Source organism: Sitodiplosis mosellana, unplaced genomic scaffold, assembly GCF_009176505.1.
Source record: "Sitodiplosis mosellana isolate CC-2019 unplaced genomic scaffold, AAFC_SMos_1.0 Smas_scaffold_18, whole genome shotgun sequence".
Classification (NCBI taxonomy): Eukaryota; Metazoa; Arthropoda; class Insecta; order Diptera; family Cecidomyiidae; genus Sitodiplosis; species Sitodiplosis mosellana.
The window spans coordinates 1,028,650-1,047,444 of record NW_022595260.1 but is presented as its reverse complement, the minus strand read 5'-3'; the positions used below and the strand labels follow the sequence as shown (position 1 = coordinate 1,047,444).

General features: G+C 34.9%; 6 protein-coding genes across 8 annotated transcripts; 3 read left to right on the top strand and 3 right to left on the bottom strand.

Annotated features, from left to right (window-relative positions):
- Nucleotides 1-235: 235 nt before the first annotated feature.
- LOC129568305 (uncharacterized) lies at nt 236-2,302 on the bottom strand. The gene is made up of 5 exons (XM_055445992.1): nt 1,946-2,302; nt 1,053-1,178; nt 831-964; nt 632-767; nt 236-567 (listed from the first exon to the last, which is right to left on the bottom strand). The coding sequence occupies exons 1-5, from the start codon at nt 2,010-2,012 to the stop codon at nt 359-361; spliced, it is 672 nt and encodes a 223-aa protein (XP_055301967.1). The 5' UTR covers nt 2,013-2,302; the 3' UTR covers nt 236-358.
- Nucleotides 2,303-3,710: 1,408 nt separating this feature from the next.
- LOC129568303 (histone-lysine N-methyltransferase PRDM9-like) lies at nt 3,711-8,079 on the bottom strand. Its single transcript, XM_055445989.1, has 10 exons — nt 7,940-8,079; nt 5,929-6,172; nt 5,287-5,870; nt 5,169-5,209; nt 4,902-5,014; nt 4,754-4,797; nt 4,631-4,652; nt 4,449-4,565; nt 4,031-4,153; nt 3,711-3,959 (listed from the first exon to the last, which is right to left on the bottom strand). Exons 2-10 carry the CDS (start codon nt 6,088-6,090, stop codon nt 3,828-3,830), a joined length of 1,338 nt encoding a protein of 445 aa, XP_055301964.1. The 5' UTR covers nt 6,091-6,172; nt 7,940-8,079; the 3' UTR covers nt 3,711-3,827.
- Nucleotides 6,166-7,948, top strand: LOC129568304 (sperm-associated antigen 7). Of its 2 annotated transcripts, none has more exons than XM_055445990.1 (6): nt 6,166-6,721; nt 6,788-6,891; nt 6,963-7,119; nt 7,184-7,355; nt 7,418-7,574; nt 7,663-7,948. In XM_055445990.1, the coding sequence occupies exons 2-6, from the start codon at nt 6,813-6,815 to the stop codon at nt 7,782-7,784; spliced, it is 687 nt and encodes a 228-aa protein (XP_055301965.1). In that variant the 5' UTR covers nt 6,166-6,721; nt 6,788-6,812; the 3' UTR covers nt 7,785-7,948. The 2 variants fall into 2 exon arrangements, with proteins under 2 accessions (XP_055301965.1, XP_055301966.1); XM_055445991.1 differs by having other exon boundaries at nt 6,403-6,674.
- Nucleotides 8,080-8,097: 18 nt separating the features above from the next.
- LOC129568301 (large subunit GTPase 1 homolog) lies at nt 8,098-10,488 on the top strand. Its single transcript, XM_055445986.1, has 4 exons — nt 8,098-8,303; nt 8,394-9,726; nt 9,844-10,049; nt 10,137-10,488. The coding sequence occupies exons 1-4, from the start codon at nt 8,208-8,210 to the stop codon at nt 10,401-10,403; spliced, it is 1,902 nt and encodes a 633-aa protein (XP_055301961.1). The 5' UTR covers nt 8,098-8,207; the 3' UTR covers nt 10,404-10,488.
- On the bottom strand, nt 10,347-11,592 carry LOC129568306 (RNA polymerase II subunit A C-terminal domain phosphatase SSU72). Its single transcript, XM_055445993.1, has 5 exons — nt 11,345-11,592; nt 11,120-11,283; nt 10,920-11,049; nt 10,711-10,839; nt 10,347-10,636 (listed from the first exon to the last, which is right to left on the bottom strand). Exons 1-5 carry the CDS (start codon nt 11,408-11,410, stop codon nt 10,535-10,537), a joined length of 591 nt encoding a protein of 196 aa, XP_055301968.1. The 5' UTR covers nt 11,411-11,592; the 3' UTR covers nt 10,347-10,534.
- A 96-nt stretch (nt 11,593-11,688) lies between these two features.
- On the top strand, nt 11,689-15,359 carry LOC129568300 (formin-binding protein 4-like). Of its 2 annotated transcripts, none has more exons than XM_055445985.1 (8): nt 11,689-11,891; nt 11,992-12,075; nt 12,134-12,420; nt 12,777-13,502; nt 13,565-13,698; nt 14,634-14,824; nt 14,895-14,962; nt 15,033-15,359. In XM_055445985.1, the coding sequence occupies exons 1-8, from the start codon at nt 11,882-11,884 to the stop codon at nt 15,294-15,296; spliced, it is 1,764 nt and encodes a 587-aa protein (XP_055301960.1). In that variant the 5' UTR covers nt 11,689-11,881; the 3' UTR covers nt 15,297-15,359. The 2 variants fall into 2 exon arrangements, with proteins under 2 accessions (XP_055301960.1, XP_055301959.1); XM_055445984.1 differs by having other exon boundaries at nt 11,697-11,891; nt 14,895-14,968.
- Nucleotides 15,360-18,795: the final 3,436 nt, after the last annotated feature.

The following is an 18,795-nucleotide window of genomic DNA, read 5'->3' as shown; positions in this document are numbered from 1 at the left end:
GAAAATAACAGCAAAAATCATTGGTGAATGTGGTCAAATAATCATTGTTTTTTTTTTAAATGATATTCTCTCGAATTGAGCAACAATGAGCATATAAAAATGATAAAGTTATACTTCACTAAATCACTTGCCACACCCTATTGCTTCCTTTTCGACTGAAAGAAGAAAACAATAAAAACAGCATCCGAAGAACTCAACTTGCTTACAACAGAATTTATCATAATTAGAAACAATGTTTTTTTTGTTAATTAAGATTGTTTTTAATAAAATTTGGTTCAAACTTTGGAAATTTCAACACTGTGCTTATAAGTGCATGAAGTTTGAAAAAAAAAACGTATGATACACTGGATTTAGGATTTTAAGAAGAGACTTTGAGGTTGACTAAAACTGCAATGAGCATCATAGTAACCGTTGGTGCCCACAATTGGGTGCCCACATTCGGCGCAGTGGGAATACTTGTGCTGTTTCCAAGTTCATTGTTACAACCTTCACCATCGCAAATACTACAATGGCTGGGGTTGCTGCATTTCGCTGTATCCGATAAGCAACCTCGTTCGATGGTTTTACCTTTGGAGCATAAAAAAGATGTTCAAAAAAATCGTAATGATAAATATAACGCATTTCAGCCTACCTGTTTTGCGAATGTAGCATTTATCTTCCTTTCTGTATAATTGACATGGCTGTGCATTACCAACCGGAGCTTGGAAGCAGGTCGATTTCAAGTCACCACTGCAACTGTGGCAAGTCAATCTGCTTCGTGGAAATGGCTTAAAGAACAATTCCATTTACTACTAACTTAAGCCATAGGATATAGTGAAAAAGACACATACCTCATTGTTGCAGCCTTTATTATTATTCACGTTTTCACAAACGTTGCATTGTTGATCGGGTGACGTGTCATTCAAGCATCGTTTTTGAATTCCTTCATCGAGATCTTTGAAACAACCGCGATAGGTGATTTCATCTGAAAAACAAACAGATGAATCCATGCACAATGCACAATTGCAGATACCGACCAACGATTTACTATCGATAATCGTTACGTTACTTACTGACAATACGACTGTAGCAGCTATCGGCTAGATTGGAGCACTTTTGTGGTTCAATGGTGCCTGGATTTATGGCGCAATTTGGATCGGAGTTCGAATCACAAGATACACATTCTCCGACCGATACATCTGTAGTTGAAAATATTTGAAAAAAAAATCAAACAATCATAAATAAGAATGTATTGTCTTTTTAAATTCAAACAAAATGAAGCAGTTAATATTGCAGTTAATTTTTCAATTTTGCATAATTATACAAAGTAACTTCTCAGATTTCGGACGATCATTCTTAAAATGCATTTTGTTTACTAATGACATTTTTATTGGCTCACGTTTTTCCTGATTGCTGTAATTGACAATATGAAACCCTTAAATGCCAAATTGTGTACGTTATTTTGTCGCGTGATTTCATTAAAAGCTGTATAAACATTTATTATTCATGCGATGGCCATTGGACAAATTTGCAATCGATTTTTTTTCGTAAATCGAAGGTAAAAAAATCATGATGAATGCAACGGTTTTCTATGACAAAGAAAATCGAGCGGTAACACTTCAAATCAATATAGATGAATAATTGTGAGATACGAAGTGACAGTAATTGTGAGTCATCTACTCAAGATACAGAGTTTCGCTGCGAAGTAGTACACATAGTACGTTTCACGGCAGTTACGTAACGAAAGGAGAAAACATGAAACATCTTGAAAGACATTGTGAAATACAATCGTATACGAATGCACGCACTATTTTCTGTGTCACAATACACATTTCAAGTTCTTATATTTGAAATACACCACTCAATTTTCATTTCATCGCACGAAAGAATATGTTTGCTTCATTCTAATCTTTGAAATACCATAATTTAATTGTAATTAAGTCAAATGATATGGAAAAAACTTTACCGGCATTCGAATATCCAACACAAAGCATCACGCACACAGCGAACACAACTGAGAGTTTATTCAACATTATACGTCTATTTTTATTTTTTTCACTTCTATTCGAATGTGATGCGTAGAATAGTTTCGGATTATGAAAATTGAAATTAATTAGGTGCGCGACAACGAATTTGCAGCTACACAATGAGTTGGTCTTGTCCAGGTGATGAGAAAATACAAACTGAGCCGATAAACTATTATGTTGCACAATTCATACTATTCTATCAATTGCCAACACATTTAAAGCTCTGATAAAGCAAAGTGAATCAGACGAGTGTATGGCCGTGACTATTGTATACTGTATCTGCGTCACACTGAGCTCGCCGCCACACCAAACCGAATAAATAAAACCGTTGTGTGTGCAGTGTGCACAATAGACACGATGACACATCCACACTGTTGTTGATGTCTGTGTTTTATTTGTTTTTGTTTCGCTATAGAGAGAGAAAAGAGGGAACTTGCTTTTTATCAGTAGGTAGGTATCTTATCACCAATGTTTGATCAGCCAATATTCTACATTGCGATCTTTTGTGTTTACATGAAAAGTTGGTATTTTTTTCCATTTCAACAATAAATATTGGATCTATCATTTGGTTCGGCTATTTATTTTAAAATAAATCACCACTTTGTATTGTGGTGTTAACTTAGCTTAAAATCGTCGGAAATCAAACATTTTTTTACGTGACAAATATTGTCGCTGTGTACTAACGCAGGCGAAGCGTTATGAATTACTAATCCTGACTCGTCTTTTAGGTGTTACGATGATTTTCTTCTTATTTCACTTCAATTCTGATGACACATTTTTGTGGTATCAATCAATGCCTGAATTGAATGCAATCCATTCGATTTGGTGGAATGGTCGATTGCGTTAGCGTGATTTTTGATATTTGAATTCACTTTGATTCACTTGAACAGATTTAATATAGACTTGAAAAAAGAATCCATTTCTGTTTTCTAAATCCAAGCCTTATCCATTTTCAATGGTTTTTCTATTTGCCCAGAAAATGGCTTGCGCTTTTCAATGTTATGAATACGATGCTAATTAGCGTTGCTATAGCAATTTAAATCATTGTAGACATTTGGTATGAATCTTATATTTCATATGTGGATTGTGCAACTTGAAGATGAGTGGAAACAATTTAGTTGAATGGAAAAATTTCATTAAATTGATACTGGTGCAACACGAGATCGTTGAAATGTATGTGAAAAAAAATGATCCGACTATGACAGTTGCAAAGTAAGCAGATTCTATGTTTTGACTTCAGTCACAGAGCATTTTCGCTTAAGTTACTCATAATGGGAATTTTAACGCAATTCGCACATTCCTTATATGCACATATAAATGTATATGCGAAGGCGGAAAAATAAGACGAAGTAGTCGTACGATTAAGGTCAAAATGCATTGCAGTTATTATGAGCGTACAGTACAATCGACCAGAATTTATTAAACTTCGCACCAAACGTATTATTATTAAAAAAAATTTATTCGATCGCATTGCCTTGGTTTTCGATAAAACCATATTTTATGGACATTGTTGAATGTGAATGTGAATGCTTTGCTGCTTTTCATTTTTTGAATATCGAAATAGATTGTTCGGCGGACAACAAATTGCTGGCTATCAGCATATCAGTTTTTTTTGCCATAAATCGGTTTTTATCGCAAATTCAAGTTATTTTTATCAAGTTTTAACTGTGGAACGATTTTTTGTGTAAAGAAAATATCAAAAAATTACACAATGGAAAATACATTTTATTGAAACAGGTTGTGTACTTATATCAATCTATCGTAATAAACTAACTCATTTAGAAATAAACTATATAGTGTTTATTCACAACTGTAATAGTCTCATCTTGATTGGCTATCGATCGATGAATTCTCTTCGGCATGTGTCTTTTCATGTGAAGTAGCCGCAGTTTTTGTGTCAAAACTCTCTGAGCAGAATTTACATTTGACTTTTTTATGAATTTTTTGGTGAATCTGTAACGAATTGAAAGATCATTCGATGTAAACATTCATAGTGTGACAATTTGACTTAAAAATGATACTACCGTCAATGTGCTTCTTCGATTGAAACATTTATCGCAAGATGAGCATTTGTAGGGCCTTGCACCGGAGTGGATGGTTGTATGTCGTTTCAGTTGCTCCTTGCTTATAAATTTTTTCTTACAAACCTAAAAATATGAAGAAAAAAATGATAAAGATAAGGCGCTCAAGCAGAAACCGCCTCTAGTAGAATATATAAATCACTCCACCAGGCATCATACCGAATGAGTATGAAACTGTTGAAAAATCGTTCTTATCTTTACTGAGAAATTGGTAATTTGATGCAACACATATACTGGAGCTATCAGTATCATTCTTCATAAACGTTCTTTGCTCATTCTCGCCAATGATATTACTACTAAACATTATCTAGTAAACAAACGCTTGAATTTGTTCTTTTTCTTTAACCAAAAAGAAGCTTACCGTGCATTCAAAGTCCTTATTTCCCAAATGGCTTCGCTTGTGCATTATTAGATTGCTTGAGTACCGAAACTCCCTGCCACATAATTCACATGCATGTGGTTTTTCCCCAGTATGCGTCTTTTCGTAATAGAAAAAAATGTATCATTTTCTTTATATAATTTCAAAGAACTTTGATTTCTCACCAGAAGATGTTTTTTGTATCCGCTGGAAAACAAATAAAATACCACATTTAAATTTAGACCTAGATGTTTCACACACTTTAATACACAATTTCATTTGAAACCTAGAAAAATGTGATTTCATACCTTTTTTGGGTCATTCCTTTGCCACAAATCTCACATTTAAAGGGCTATAAAATAGATTTTTTTCACATAGTTTAAGACATTTCAATGAAAAAAAGTGATGTCTACCCTATTACTGAACACAAGTGTATATATCTTGCAAATGTCTAACCTTTTCTCCAGTATGTGTCAACATGTGCGACCGTAGCGAAGCTGATTGTCGATAGGTCTTTCCACACACATCACACTGATTTGGGTTGGATTCCATGTGCGTGACCAAATGACCTATCAAATATTCCAATCATCAACCAATTTTGTTATAACGTTAATTTTGATAACATTACAAAAAAGAATATATGTATTACTATTTCATTTTCTTCTAAAGTACCATAACGAAACTGTAAATAATTTCAAAAAAAAAAAATGTAAAAAGATTTACCGTCATAGGCATTTCTGGTTTTGAAACCCTCCCCACACTCACTACACGGGATAAATATTTTGAAATACATATTATGAGTTATTTTTTTTTATATATTATAAACATGATAAATTCTAACCTGCACAAGAATGGTGTGTCTTCGGAATGTAATTGCATATGATATTTGTACGAGCTGAAGTTACTCAAAGTTTTTCCGCACTCGTGACAGGTTAACGATCGATTTTCACCATCTTTAGTTCGTGGACGGCTTCGATGTTTCTTTATGGACATTTTGGGAATTTCATCAAGCGACTCTTCTGCTAGAATATACTCTTCGTCACGGGTCACCTCCATTTCACTCGATTCTTCAACCATCTCAACATGTTCATCATCACTCTCAGTTGGTTCTTCATTGGCCAAAATAACTGTAACATATTCAACCTCGTTGTCGTGATCTTCGATGTCATTGCCCGGTATGACGTCAACTATATCATTCTCGTCTCTAGGCTCAGCCAATTCCGCCTGTACTGATATCAACAATTCATCCTTCGGGAAATTGAGCGTTTTGTTGATCGTTGTCAGTATTCTTGATTTTACTTGTGGCATCTTTTGTCTCAAGAGTATGTTGGATTTGAAGGCCATTTCACGGAATTTATAGATTTTACATGTTTGCAGCAAACAATCTGAACAGCAAACACTCGGCAGGTGGTCATTTTCGTGATACTACCAAATGAAAAAATAATTATTCTTGAAATTTTGTGCTGGTTGGAGTTCAAATTACCTCGATCGATGTGCACTCGCTCAGCAGGTCCGATATTCTAACGGTTTTATTGCAAACTTTACCGAAATCTTGAATTGAATGAAATTCATCGGCGGCGGTCAAACAAATACGGCATATTTTGGTGAACTCATTCACTACGTCGGGTAAATCAGTTCCAGTCATTTTTACAATTGATTGATTGTTTGGCTGATCTTTAGTTGGGACAATACACTATTTATCCATTAAAACAGACAAGCAGAAGAACCTGATTACAAACAAATATTCACAATTTTATCAAAATGATGCCAATTCAAAATCGTTTACTAGAAGATTCACAATATGTCTTGACATTTGTATGTGATACGGAATATGGCCACTATTTCAAAGGTGACAGTTGAAGACAGTTCTAAAAATGTTGGAATGTGGTTGTTTTTGTTCAGTTCATAATATTTTTAACAATAAACAGTAATAAAATGGAATACAAAAACAAAATCGAACCCAGAAAAATTGAGACATCCAAGAATAACGTTAGAACCAGATAAAAAAATATCATCATTTAGCACGAAAAATCCATTTAGTACCAGATTCACGCGAAATTTAGTTTGAAGTGTCAAAAATGTGCTTTTGTTATTGTTAGTTCATTCGAAGGACAGAAAAATGCTTCAAGTCATTCAAAAAGTAGTCTTTTGATTTTCCATCGATTCAATTGCCATTTTGACAGGATGACCTGAAGTTTAAGAGACTGGATCCACCAAAAGAACTACTAGGTCTGTTTACTAGTTAATATATTGAAGAAATTTGTTCCAAAATAAGTGTGAGTACAGAATGACAATTATTAGAAAAATTTCCACGAAAATGTAAACTACTATGATTTTTTCAGAAAATACGAGATCAACAATCATACAATGGATTTGCTCGGTTCAATTTTAAATTCGATGGAAAAACCACCAGAAATTGACGAGAAACGGAAAGAACAAATGAAAAGTTTGTGTGGTTTACGTTAACTATCAGGGTCCTGGACTTCAAATTAGTTATATTTCTTTTTTCATTTGCAGAACAAAAAGAACAATTGGAAAAGCAGCAAGCATACGAAAAACGGGAGATGGCCAAATTCCGTACCTATTGTGAAGAGCGCGTAAATCGATTCATGAAAGATAAAAACCGAAAAGCACTTCAATTTCAACCACTGAATCGATTTTATCGGTCGATTGTGTAAGTAAATAATAGCCACGTAAAAAGAACTTAAACAACAAATTAACTTTGAATCGTCAAACAGGCATGATGTCGCACAAATAGCCGGTTTAACGGCCATGAGCTTTGGTGCGGAGGATATCGACCGATACATCGTTGTTTACAAAAAAGAACACGCCCCAACCGAAGACGAAATATGTGCCCGACGAAATGGCGAGGAATGGAACGCGGAAATAGCACAAAAATATGTTCAAAAGGTAAAATTCAAATGATGTTATAAATCTATGTTCTGCGATTGATACATTCTCCATAAATCCAGAGGCTTGAAGCAAAAGAAGCGGAAGAAATACGGCAAATGAAGCCGACCGAAGTTAAACCAAATTCAAACTATAAAGATAAGTACGCACATTTGATTGGACAAGAGGCAGCAGAGAAAGCAGCCAAGAAAACAGAAACAAATAAAAGCTATGGTTTTGGTATGCATTATGGTTAATTTTTCTTTTTCAAAGAATAATCTAGCAGATACATATATTGTTCTATCCCTTATATGACTTTATTTTTTAGTTCCAAGTGAAAATAAACGTGATATGCGCACCATTGAAGCAGTGCAGGCTGATCTACAAGCAAAAAAGAAAATGAAACTCTCCCAGGCATCAACGTCCACAAACGAAACTCAAGATGAATAAGAATTTAAGAAAATCATAAACAAAATAATGATAGTTATCGTAGTTTCCTTTATATACTTACGGCACATGGTTTGTAAATAAATCATAAAAGTATTAAGTTATTAACTATGACACATATTAACGTCGTTAATAGATTATTAAATTAAATATATTACCCATATGTATGTTTCTCTATTCTTTTATTTCTTCGTCCGAGTATGAGATTAGAAGTTCCAAATTCATATCACTTTTTTCTAAACAAAATTGATTGAAGTAGATGCAAAATTGATTTCAAAAACGTTGCTCTTGTCAAACGTTATGGCAACACTGATTATGACAGATGTAAGGTAATGACAGTTCTTGCATCGCTGCCAGCAAATTTCATACTGCACGTGTATACATGAGCATATTTATTTGCGGTGATACAATTGAAAATCTGAAAAAATGGGAAAAAAATCCAAAGGAGGCAACTTGGGAAGAGCATTAATTCGCGATCGATTTGGTCAAGGCCATCGTCGTACGGTTGACAACAATTCTATGGTAATAAAATTTTCTCCTGTTCAATTCCTTTGTTTATCAGCAGGTCACGAGAGGTGTTAGTCTAACAGAGAGTTTTTCCTATTGAAATAGTTACATACAACTGAGATCCAGGATGGATACGATTGGGGTCGTTTGAATCTGCAGTCCGTTACAGAGGAATCATCATTCCAGGAATTTTTACGTACCGCTGAACTGGCCGGAACGGAATTTCAGGCAGAAAAATTAAATATTCAATTTGTAAATCCAAAAAGCAACGTCGGAATATTATCGAAAACAGAACGTGAGGCAGCTGAAAAGAAACATACTGATAAAAAAGGTTTATTGAAAATTCCACGCCGACCAACATGGACGCCCGAAACGACGGCCGACGATTTACACACACAAGAGAATTTAAGCTTTTTAGAGTGGCGTCGTGGTTTGGCTATGCTGCAAGAGGAAGAAGGCATTTTAATGACGCCGTACGAGAAAAATTTAGAATTCTGGCGCCAATTGTGGCGAGTGGTTGAACGAAGTGATGTCATCGTTCAGATTGTTGATGCTCGAAATCCGTTGCTGTTCCGTAGCGAAGATCTCGAAAAGTACGTGAAAGAAGTTAGTCAAGATAAAATGAACATGATTCTTATAAACAAAGCTGACTTTTTGACGGATGAACAACGTGTCACATGGGCCAATTACTTTGACAATGAAAATATGAAGGTAGCATTCTATTCAGCAACACTTGTTACTGAAGAAAATAATAAATCACTGGAAGACATAACGGAAGAAACTGACAACAAATCCGAAGACAACAGTGAAGAAGAGGACGAGGGAAGTGATGGAAAAGAAGCTAGTTCAGATGAAAAACAAATTTCCGTTGATAGCATAAAGAAAGCCACCGATGAAATTGCAAAATCAGTGCATAGAGCCGAAGAACAATTGGAGATAATTGAGAAAAAATTGGGCGTCCATCATTTAAATGATCCGAAAATATTGTCACGCAGTGAATTAATTGAATTATTCAGAAATGTTCACAAGGGACCAAAAGTTACGGATGATATTTCAACTATTGGGTTAGTCGGCTATCCAAACGTAGGAAAAAGTAGTACGATTAATTCGCTGATGATTGAGAAGAAAGTGTCGGTTTCGGCAACGCCAGGCAAAACAAAACACTTCCAAACACTATATCTGGATACTGATATTTTATTATGCGATTGTCCTGGTTTGGTGATGCCAAGCTTTGTTCTGACAAAAGCCGAAATGATTTTGAATGGAATCTTGCCGATCGACCAAATGCGAGATCATGTTCCAGCTGTAAACATTCTTTGCTCGCAGATTCCACGCCATACACTTGAAGATAAATACGGAATCATAATAGCAAAACCGCAGGAAGGAGAAGACTCAAACAGACCACCATATTCGGAAGAATTACTACTCGCTTATGGATGTAAGTTGGACTACATATACGTTCATGTTGATGATTACTGAATTGACTTAGCGTACAAAAGAGTACTTGTGTGGAAAGAGAACGTTTCTAAATCATATCAATTCCACTTTACAATAGATAACCGTGGTTTTATGACAGCAAGAGGACAACCTGATCAGTCGCGATCGGCTCGTTACGTACTCAAAGACTATGTGAATGGTAGATTGTTGTACTGTCATGCTCCTCCTGGGTACAAACAAAAGGATTTCCATAAGTATGCACCACGAATTCGTTTGGAGAAATCTGAAGACCAATTAACGAGCCAACAACAACGAGCAATGCGCGTAAGTATTAAAATTTGCACTCAATTTCTTCGCATTTCTCACTAAATCTGTATATTTGAGAATATTACAAATCATTTTGATTTGCAGATTGATCGTTCAAAAACAACGAAAGATATCGACAAAAATTTCTTTGAACCTGCTGCCCGCATCGCATACATAAAAGGCAAGACGAATTTGGCTCACATTCGTGGATTAGCAAAGGAAAATGAAACCGCATCAACTGGCAGTACTTCGGTTGGTGGATCAATGCAAAGTTTGAACAGTGTTCACTTGGTAGAGAAGCCATGGCGGCACCAGAAAAAAGAGAAGCGAGAAAAACTGCGGAAAAAATTCGCCCATTTGGATCAGCATTAAATAAATGTTTAATTTGAAATTATTATAAGAATTTTTATGTTATTATTTTCAATAAAATGGTTCCATTGAAATTCATTGAATAAAATATTCTGTTTTCGATAGATTTGTCAATTTTGTTTTGTGTGTTTTATTCAGTAAAATAGGACACAATGTAATAGCGACCTTTGACTACTTGCTTCGAATTCGTGTAATAGCTCATCGATATCATTATCCAAGTCATCGGTTGCGGTTAACTGAAAAACAAATCAATAGCGATCAGACATTTTTGAATGAATAAAGCTATGGATAAATCCCAAAGCAAACCCACCATTGCGACCAAGTCACAGATCAAAAATGCTCCCATTGTTGCTTCCTCATGATTATCCTGAATATCAATATTGATTATGTGCACTGGTCTATTGTCTGCTCCTCCCTTAGACTCCATATACTCAACGACCTGAATGAATGAATCGAAGACGTAGATAATAGATATATTTTAATTATTTCAATTTATTAACACTTTTCAACACTATTCACCTGATCATAGACCCTCTCCTCAGCGGTAATTATCAAATCAAATTGTTCGGTGCAATGTTGAAATTTCTCTGGGCATTTTTTTATTCTGCGATTCCTATCCAACATATGTAAAAGTCCATTTTGTGTATAACTAAAATAAAATGAAAATCGTTAGGCTTGCAAATTAATTCGGAAAGTATGAACAGAAGCCGGAATCTCACTATTGTTTGTCTTTGTTGGCGAGGTCATTATAAATTTCGTCATAAGTGTAGGCACCAAATTCATAGACATTTGGTTTGTCTAGTGCAGTTCCAGGCAATTTAACCTTTTCGCCCGTGCCAAAAGAGCGCACTTTGTAGCCTTTCTTGGCTAAAAAACCATGCGCCTGAAAAAATAATTGAAATTAGTTTTTCAAAAAAATATGCCACCAAAAAATTCTATTCAACCTCCATAGAACGGTTCATGTTTGACGAACAGATGACAGCAATCGATAAATCACTGACGAAACTCATTTTGGAACAATTTATTTTGAAGACTTTAAATCAAATCAGTCAAATTATATATTCAGCATTAGTTCCCTGACCACTAATCACACATAAATTGAGAAAACTGTAGCGAGATCGAAAAATGAAAGCAAATCGATGGTTTTGTGGTAATGGGATTTATTAAATATTGAATTGATGCTGTCATGCATACATGTCTTATTTGACATTACTAAAAAAAATATGTGAAATGTACTAAATTTGGCGACAACACCAATAGAGAATTTGCCAATACTAAACTCTCCGGTATATTCACACTGACACTTGCGTCAGCTTGACGTTTAGCATACGATTGAAAACTATCTTGGACGAAACTCAAGCTTTCTGCATTAAAATAAGTGGATGTTTTTGCTAATTTTTTTTTCAATGAAAAAAATGATTTGTACAACAAAATAAATTGTTTTTTTTTAAAACTTTTGTTGAATATTTTTTCTTTTCATAATGGCCGCCAGTAAGTGTGCATAGTGATATTATGAATTACAGATTGAACGCCAAATTTTTTATGCATTCATTTACATAAAATATCATCAATCATCATCATTTAATTGCAGACAAACTAGTGGGAGATTACCAATCAGATAGCGATAATGATGATTCAGAACCTAAGCAGCGAACTATAAAAAATATAACAACGGGTGAGTCGAATCATTGAAAACAATCCAGCAATTTATGAAGAAATATCTTGCACTGTAGATTGGACGCAATGCACAGACGCTAGTTCAGGACATCCTTATTATTGGAATATCGTAACAAAAGATGTAACGTGGGAAATGCCGATCGAATACCGACAATTTTTGGATCAGGCTGTTCTACAAAATTCACACTCTCTTAAGAAATGGATTCTTTGCTACACAGACGATAATGCACCATACTATTTTAATGAAATCACTCGTGAAATATCATGGGAAAGACCGGCAGATTTCGCTGAAACAATTCAGAATAATTCAAGGCATCGAAGTACTGGTGAGACAAGCGAGAGTGTAAGTCAACTTCTGAATATGTGTGTAATAAAATTCAAAAGGCCTATGAGGATAAAAAAAGTAGACTGATTGCAAGTAAAACAAAACCTTTAATTGATGGTAAAAATGCTATCGATTGCTGGTTTCCGATGATGGTTTAAAAAGTTTTCAATCTGAGGCCCCGCATACATGTGAAAAGTATGCTGATTAGTTTATGATGATAGTGTTTGCTAGAGTCTCTAATGCTTTATCATTATCGAGATTCGCAAACATCTGAAACCAGACCATTTATATGTTGTGATGTCGATTCTATCCAGTTCTTCATATATGATTTCTTCAATTGAATTTCACAAAGAGAAAAACTCGTTTCATTCCAGTCGAATCGTACGATTAGCAAAGCAAAATTGAATCTGGTGCCTGAATACAACGATAGTGACGATTCGGACGATGAGTGTTTGAAGCCATCGGAAAAACCATTGTTTCCATCATCAAGCAATAGTTACCCAACAAACAGTCAATTAATAAGAAGCATTGAAATTCCGACTGATACGAGCATCCAATCAGAGCCTCAGGCGCTAAACTCACCTAAACGGGAGGATAAAAAAGAGAAGCCTTCATTCGCAAGCATTATAACTGGTGGACGAAGTCCTCAACATGAAACCATAGATATAAAGCTTTATACTGGTCAAGATGGCCTAGAAACAGACGAAACTTCAAATAAAATTGAAAATGATTCCGGTGAAACAGAGATTTTGTCACAAAAAACATTTCAACGAAAGCGAAGGATCGAGTTTAATGTTAGCAGTACACAGGCCAAACGCCCAAACCTGAACGAAGTTACAAATCCAAATACTGAACCAATGAATGAGGTTGCCAATCCAATAGCCTCGCTGAAGAATAAATATAGTAATTTTCAAAAAGGCGGAACGGAATTTCTCGAAAAGCAGCCGTCAAGTGGATCGGATGACACTGAAGTTGAAGGAATCGATGCGGTCGGCAATCAAATCACGGATGAACAACAGCTACTAGAAGCGAAACTGAACTTTCTGTGTCAAGGGAGAGCAGATGTATCACCTGTTCAGATAATACAAATTCAATTGCAAGTGAGTCGATCAATTCAATCGATCAAGTGAGACATTCGATACATAATATTCCCATTCATCAGGCATTGCAAGCTGCTCACGTTGCAGAGGCTCTAAATTCGGATTATTTACTGGTATGGATGAAAAATATTTCAAATGACCTGATTAATCTGGAAAATGATGCGGCACCAAATGGTTGGAAGTGCCAATGGAATCGGTACGTAAACAATCATCGTTTTTCTGTAGTTTCAGGGTTTTTTGCATTGATTTGCAGCCATTCATTCGTCATAAACTCATTTTCAAACATTCCTGAGTGTCATTGCAAAAATGTCTTTGTTCTCGTATCTTATCGATCGATATTCTTTTGAATGATGATGATGATGATAGAATATCGCACAATTTTTCTCAAGTTACTATTTATAAATTCCCTATCGTAAGTAAAATCTTCTTATCATCGTGATATGAAGTTGTTTTTTTTAAAAAGGTGATTCCATCGAAATGACAATAATTGTTTTGTACATGAATAAAGCAGTTTTTATCGTCGAAAAAAAATCAAATCTAACCCTCGATGAGATACGTCTTGTGTTTTTAATGCGTTGGACATTGATTTTGAACATGTATTTGAATTGCACTGATAAGGCGGTCGTTGACGCAATGGGAACTGTTTCCGCTTTGTCTTGTTTTGTTTTTCATGGTACTTTTTCCAGTATTTCGGCGTTGAATGATGACACAACAAAACTTGGATACCGCATTATTCCGGATACTACTAATTAACGTAACTAAATGAATGTAAGACTTTTGCTAATTTTCATCCATAAAATGATTTTAAAACATCTGGCCCAGATGATCTGGGGTAAGGTAATTATGATCAAATTTTGTATCTTTTTTGTTATTGAAACAATGATTGAATAGAACTAATTACACTTTGATTCGTTTAGACCATATGAATGGATCGAGGGAGTGCGATTGTCCTATGTCTCTTTGGATGAAATTGTATGCTTCAGCATTGGATATGCATCAGCATATTTTGCGTCTCTGAATTAATTCTAAGACTTTCCACAAATCAGATCCCTTTTTAACATGATACAAAAATTGAAAGTAACATTTTCAAGGATAGTTTCTGTACGGTTCGTTTGTGTGGTATAATTTTAGGGAAATGGCGCAGTATTGCTACGAAAATACGACAACTGGAGAAATCAAGTGGGAATATCCAGAGGAGGTAGAACTAAAGGATAATGCAGCCCATGACAATACTGTTATAGATGACGATGCAATGGACATATGTACGACGCCACCACCCAATGAGCATGAAGATTTTTCGGCTGCATATTATCAGAGCACAGGTAACATAATCATCTTCAATTCAAATCATTCATTGCAGTTCGATTTTAAATACTTGCATTTTCATTTCAGAACATAATGCTGACTATGTTCCGCCGCCACCAAACCGGACGACCGGTGAAGCGTTGAAAAATGACAATGTAACGGTGATTTTGCACAATTTATTCCATTGCAGCCACTTGAAATTAATTATTGGGGACTTTGTTACAGGAAAAACCGCTGGACGATGAGCTGGCGTCGTTTTACTCGGATATTGCGAAATTGGAGCCCGAACCCGAAACAACGAATGAAGAAAATTCCTGTGATAAATCATCCCCAAATCCAGATCAGCCAGCATCCCCTGAAAACTCTGATGCAGATGAAAAGAAGAAGAAGAAGAAGAAGAAAACGAAAAAATTAGAGCCATGGCGTTCCGGCAACCTTGAAAACTGGATAAATAAATGGCAGAAAGCGCAAAAAGAACTTGATGGATAAAATTGTCTGTGTTTGAATTTTTCATTCAAAAAAGGAAAATAAATGTTTTTTTTTAAACAAGAATCAGACTTTATTTTTTTTAGTTCATTTCCATTATTTTTTGGTCAATAATTCATTGAATTCCAAGATAATTAAACGGACATCATAAATTAATAAAAGGCTTGAACAATACACAACGATAACAGTTGAATTTGTATCCAACCGGTCGCATTTGACAGCTGGCGCTCATAATGCATGCTATTGACATTTCGAATTGTCAGTTTGTTCTAACATTAGAACAATGATAAATATACGATATTCAGTTCACAATTTGAACTGAAAAAAGAGGTCCGCATAAAGAGCTATTGTAATGTGATTGAGTATAGGTTATTAAAATGAATAGACAATAGAGTTCAAGAAGATTTCATCGCACTCAAGCGTTTGTGTATTTTTTGTTTCCATTGAAAATGCACACGACTGTGCAGTGTGTAGTCCACGCGATGCATTTGACAGCCAATTCCAAAAGCAGACAATCCAATTGAGCATAAACGAATTGCCTGCTATTTGTGGCCTGCGAATAATTAACTGTAAATTATATCACTCTCTCATAATGTATAGATAACGAAAGTAAGCAGTAAAAAAAATCAATCGTTCGGTTCGGCCTCGGTTTGTTCGCGTATTCATCATTTTCTTGCTTCGGTCGGATCGTTTTGTGTGTGTGTGTGTGTATATTGAATGTTTTTGTAGAATTTTTGTTGATTAATTTGTATTCGGACGCTTGGTGAGTCCAATATTCTCTTTTAATTGAGTTGAGCGCTTAGTCTGTGTTGCCGTTTTGACAAATGTACATGTTTTGCATAATCTAGTTGGTGCTGTGTATTGTTCACAAAGTGTAAGTGAAATTTGAAGAAACAAAAATTAATGTGTGCCGCTGTCAACAAATCGGTTGCTATGAATGATTTTACTAGAGAGTGGGATAGAGAGAAAGAGACAAGAAAAAATCTCAGCCGCGTGAATATTTAAAAATAATATAAGACTGTTGTTGTCTCTGTGCATTATTCAATCATAAAATACCAAGTTTATTCCTTATTGACTTATTATAATCCTTGTTTACATGTCGGTCTGAAACGATAAGTTCAGTTATATTTTTCTGGGAATTTTGATGCAGCATCCACGTACTAGTATTAAATTGCTTCTGAATCAATTCTGATTTATGGCTAAGTAAGATAAATGAATAATTCCCCAATGATTTTGACATAAGTCACTACATCGATAATAAGCAAGAACCGCACATTAACTGGAAACACAGTTTGGCACACAAATGTTCCGTTGATCAAGATCAATGTCAGAAAAATACTCGATTTATTGTAGCTACAGAATCAGTTCCCAATGACGCAATGAATCAAGTTGTCATTCAACTGGTTGATAACTCAACCGTTTCAGTTTCAACTAAATAACCGAAGTTGAACTCTGATAAAGACCATCAAAAACTGCCAAACTTGAACCAATCACAAACTTATGACTAATGTTGCTATGTTCATTCGATCTGTGTTAACTTACTGATGTATCAACGGAAGCTATACTTCAAGATCCCATACGTAGTCTTGATGTCAAATTTAAAATATAATTTAACTTGCTGAAAACAGCAATTCAGTTTAGGTTTAACGTGCAATCTAAGCTGACATGAAATGATTTTTTTGTAGACAGCAGATCATACAAAAAAAAATGATGATATATTTATTGCAGCTCTTAATTACGAAATTGAACAGGGTTTCCGTTGTCTACTCACGTATGTAACGTATTATCATTATTATCAACGGTCGAACCCTTGCTTACTAGCAATGTGCACATGCATCCAGAACAATAAACAAAATTGGCATCGTATAGCACAATTAAGTTTGTATTCTGAACAATCGTTTTTCCGTAAATACAATTTACTCGACTGCACATTTTCATTTAATCTACTCACTTGAAAACGCATATAGATGTAAGTTCAGCCTTGTAAAAATGTAAAATTCCATCACATTTAATGTAAGCACTATAGTGAGGTGGTAGCAATGTTCAATATTCTTGTTCACGATTTTTTTGATGAAAGATTCACGAGTTTGCGTTTTCGCAAATGACCACGACTTTATTTGGTTAGTAGTACAGTTGACATTCTTTTCACGTAAATGGCTTTGTGCGTTTCTTCTGAAATTGTTAGTAGCATGTGAAATTCTTTGTCATTTGCAGTGCAGTTTATTCTATTTGGTTTCGTTGCATTTTTCATTCTCAATAAAAAAACAAGTCAAATAAAATTGGTAATTATTCGATGACTCTCTAATAATTGTTTTGTTAGCAAAATTCGATATCTTTGCCATTTATTTATAGCCATTTCGCGCAATCCAGATGCAATAAATCAATTGATTTGGCAAAAATGAAAAAAATATGTCTATGACTTTCAAATCTGATGCAATTGAACGAATGTTATTTTGAATATGTTTTGAAATTTTGGTTAGCGATAACGTCACTATGCTTTTACGTGAGCCAAAGAGAAATTCTAATACCATTATCAAGTTCGGGTCAATTTTTTGTTCGGCACAAAATGACACCATCACTGTGGCGTTTTTTCTCTCTGTTGATTTGAATTTTATCAGTACACAAAACAACGCTGATTCTATTCCATTTTAATTGAAACCAGAAGGCGACATATTCACACAGCAAACAAATGTTGCACTCAAATCAAGTTTAAAAGTGGAAGTTGCTTGACCGAAATAGAAACAATCGCACCAAAACATCAACTGACATTGAATTACGGCTAATGATTTATTCAAAACAATGTCTATCAATCAGATGATATTGGGCCCAAGTATTTGGCTACACTGTATAAAACGACCAAAGGTGACATATTGGTCATCATCTATTCTAAAAGAATACATTGTCAGTAGTTGAAACAAACATGCACTCTGTGAAAAACCGAGGTGAATGTCAAAATGCCTATCTTTGTTATGCTCTCTAATGACGAAAAACTGTTGTTATCACGCCAAAAGAATAGATTTGATATGGTTGGGATGTTATGTACAACATTGTTCGTTGACTAAGCCTCAGTTCATCATAGAAATCGAGTCGAATAGCATCTACCGTATTTTCAAGAAGATTAACGCTCTTGTAATTTTTATTGTGTGTGTGATTTTATTGATCGGTCCAAAACTGTTTTTAACTTTGATAATTTGACAGTGAAATATTAACTTTGGAATTTCTCAACAGGTTTCCTTGGAACGACTGAGCCATGGAGTATTTAAAAAGTAAGGAGCTGCCCGATAACCCCAGAGAGAACGCCAACTGTTGTTCGTATCTTTGTTTTTGGTAAGTATTTCCAAAATTATTCTATAAAATGAAAAAAAAAATCTCTTTTGAGTTTATTAGGACATTTGAACCCGTGAGCATAAAAACAACGTATTGACTCTTCGCCGATGAATACGAAACGCAAAAAAATCGCCGAACAAAGTGAAACACCAATCTGTTATTGGATCAATATGAA

Coding starts and splice junctions, on each gene's coding strand:
- LOC129568305 (XM_055445992.1), bottom strand. CDS start 2,012: ATGTTGAATAAACTCTCAGTTGTGTTCGCTGTGTGCGTGATGCTTTGT. Junction 965..1,052: donor CTGCTACAGTCGTATTGTCA/GTAAGTAACGTA, acceptor TTTGTTTTTCAG/ATGAAATCACCTATCGCGGT. Junction 768..830: donor ATAAAGGCTGCAACAATGAG/GTATGTGTCTTT, acceptor TTGTTCTTTAAG/CCATTTCCACGAAGCAGATT.
- LOC129568303 (XM_055445989.1), bottom strand. CDS start 6,090: ATGACTGGAACTGATTTACCCGACGTAGTGAATGAGTTCACCAAAATA. Junction 4,653..4,753: donor AAAGGAATGACCCAAAAAAG/GTATGAAATCAC, acceptor TTTGTTTTCCAG/CGGATACAAAAAACATCTTC. Junction 4,566..4,630: donor GATACAAAAAACATCTTCTG/GTGAGAAATCAA, acceptor TATTACGAAAAG/ACGCATACTGGGGAAAAACC.
- LOC129568304 (XM_055445990.1), top strand. CDS start 6,813: ATGGATTTGCTCGGTTCAATTTTAAATTCGATGGAAAAACCACCAGAA. Junction 6,892..6,962: donor ACGGAAAGAACAAATGAAAA/GTTTGTGTGGTT, acceptor TTTCATTTGCAG/AACAAAAAGAACAATTGGAA. Junction 7,575..7,662: donor AAATAAAAGCTATGGTTTTG/GTATGCATTATG, acceptor TTTATTTTTTAG/TTCCAAGTGAAAATAAACGT.
- LOC129568301 (XM_055445986.1), top strand. CDS start 8,208: ATGGGAAAAAAATCCAAAGGAGGCAACTTGGGAAGAGCATTAATTCGC. Junction 9,727..9,843: donor ATTACTACTCGCTTATGGAT/GTAAGTTGGACT, acceptor ACTTTACAATAG/ATAACCGTGGTTTTATGACA. Junction 10,050..10,136: donor AACAACAACGAGCAATGCGC/GTAAGTATTAAA, acceptor TTTGATTTGCAG/ATTGATCGTTCAAAAACAAC.
- LOC129568306 (XM_055445993.1), bottom strand. CDS start 11,410: ATGAGTTTCGTCAGTGATTTATCGATTGCTGTCATCTGTTCGTCAAAC. Junction 10,840..10,919: donor AGGAGAGGGTCTATGATCAG/GTGAATAGTGTT, acceptor TCATTCATTCAG/GTCGTTGAGTATATGGAGTC. Junction 10,637..10,710: donor TCTGTGACTTGGTCGCAATG/GTGGGTTTGCTT, acceptor TTTGTTTTTCAG/TTAACCGCAACCGATGACTT.
- LOC129568300 (XM_055445984.1), top strand. Junction 12,076..12,133: donor TATAAAAAATATAACAACGG/GTGAGTCGAATC, acceptor CTTGCACTGTAG/ATTGGACGCAATGCACAGAC. Junction 13,503..13,564: donor TAATACAAATTCAATTGCAA/GTGAGTCGATCA, acceptor CCCATTCATCAG/GCATTGCAAGCTGCTCACGT.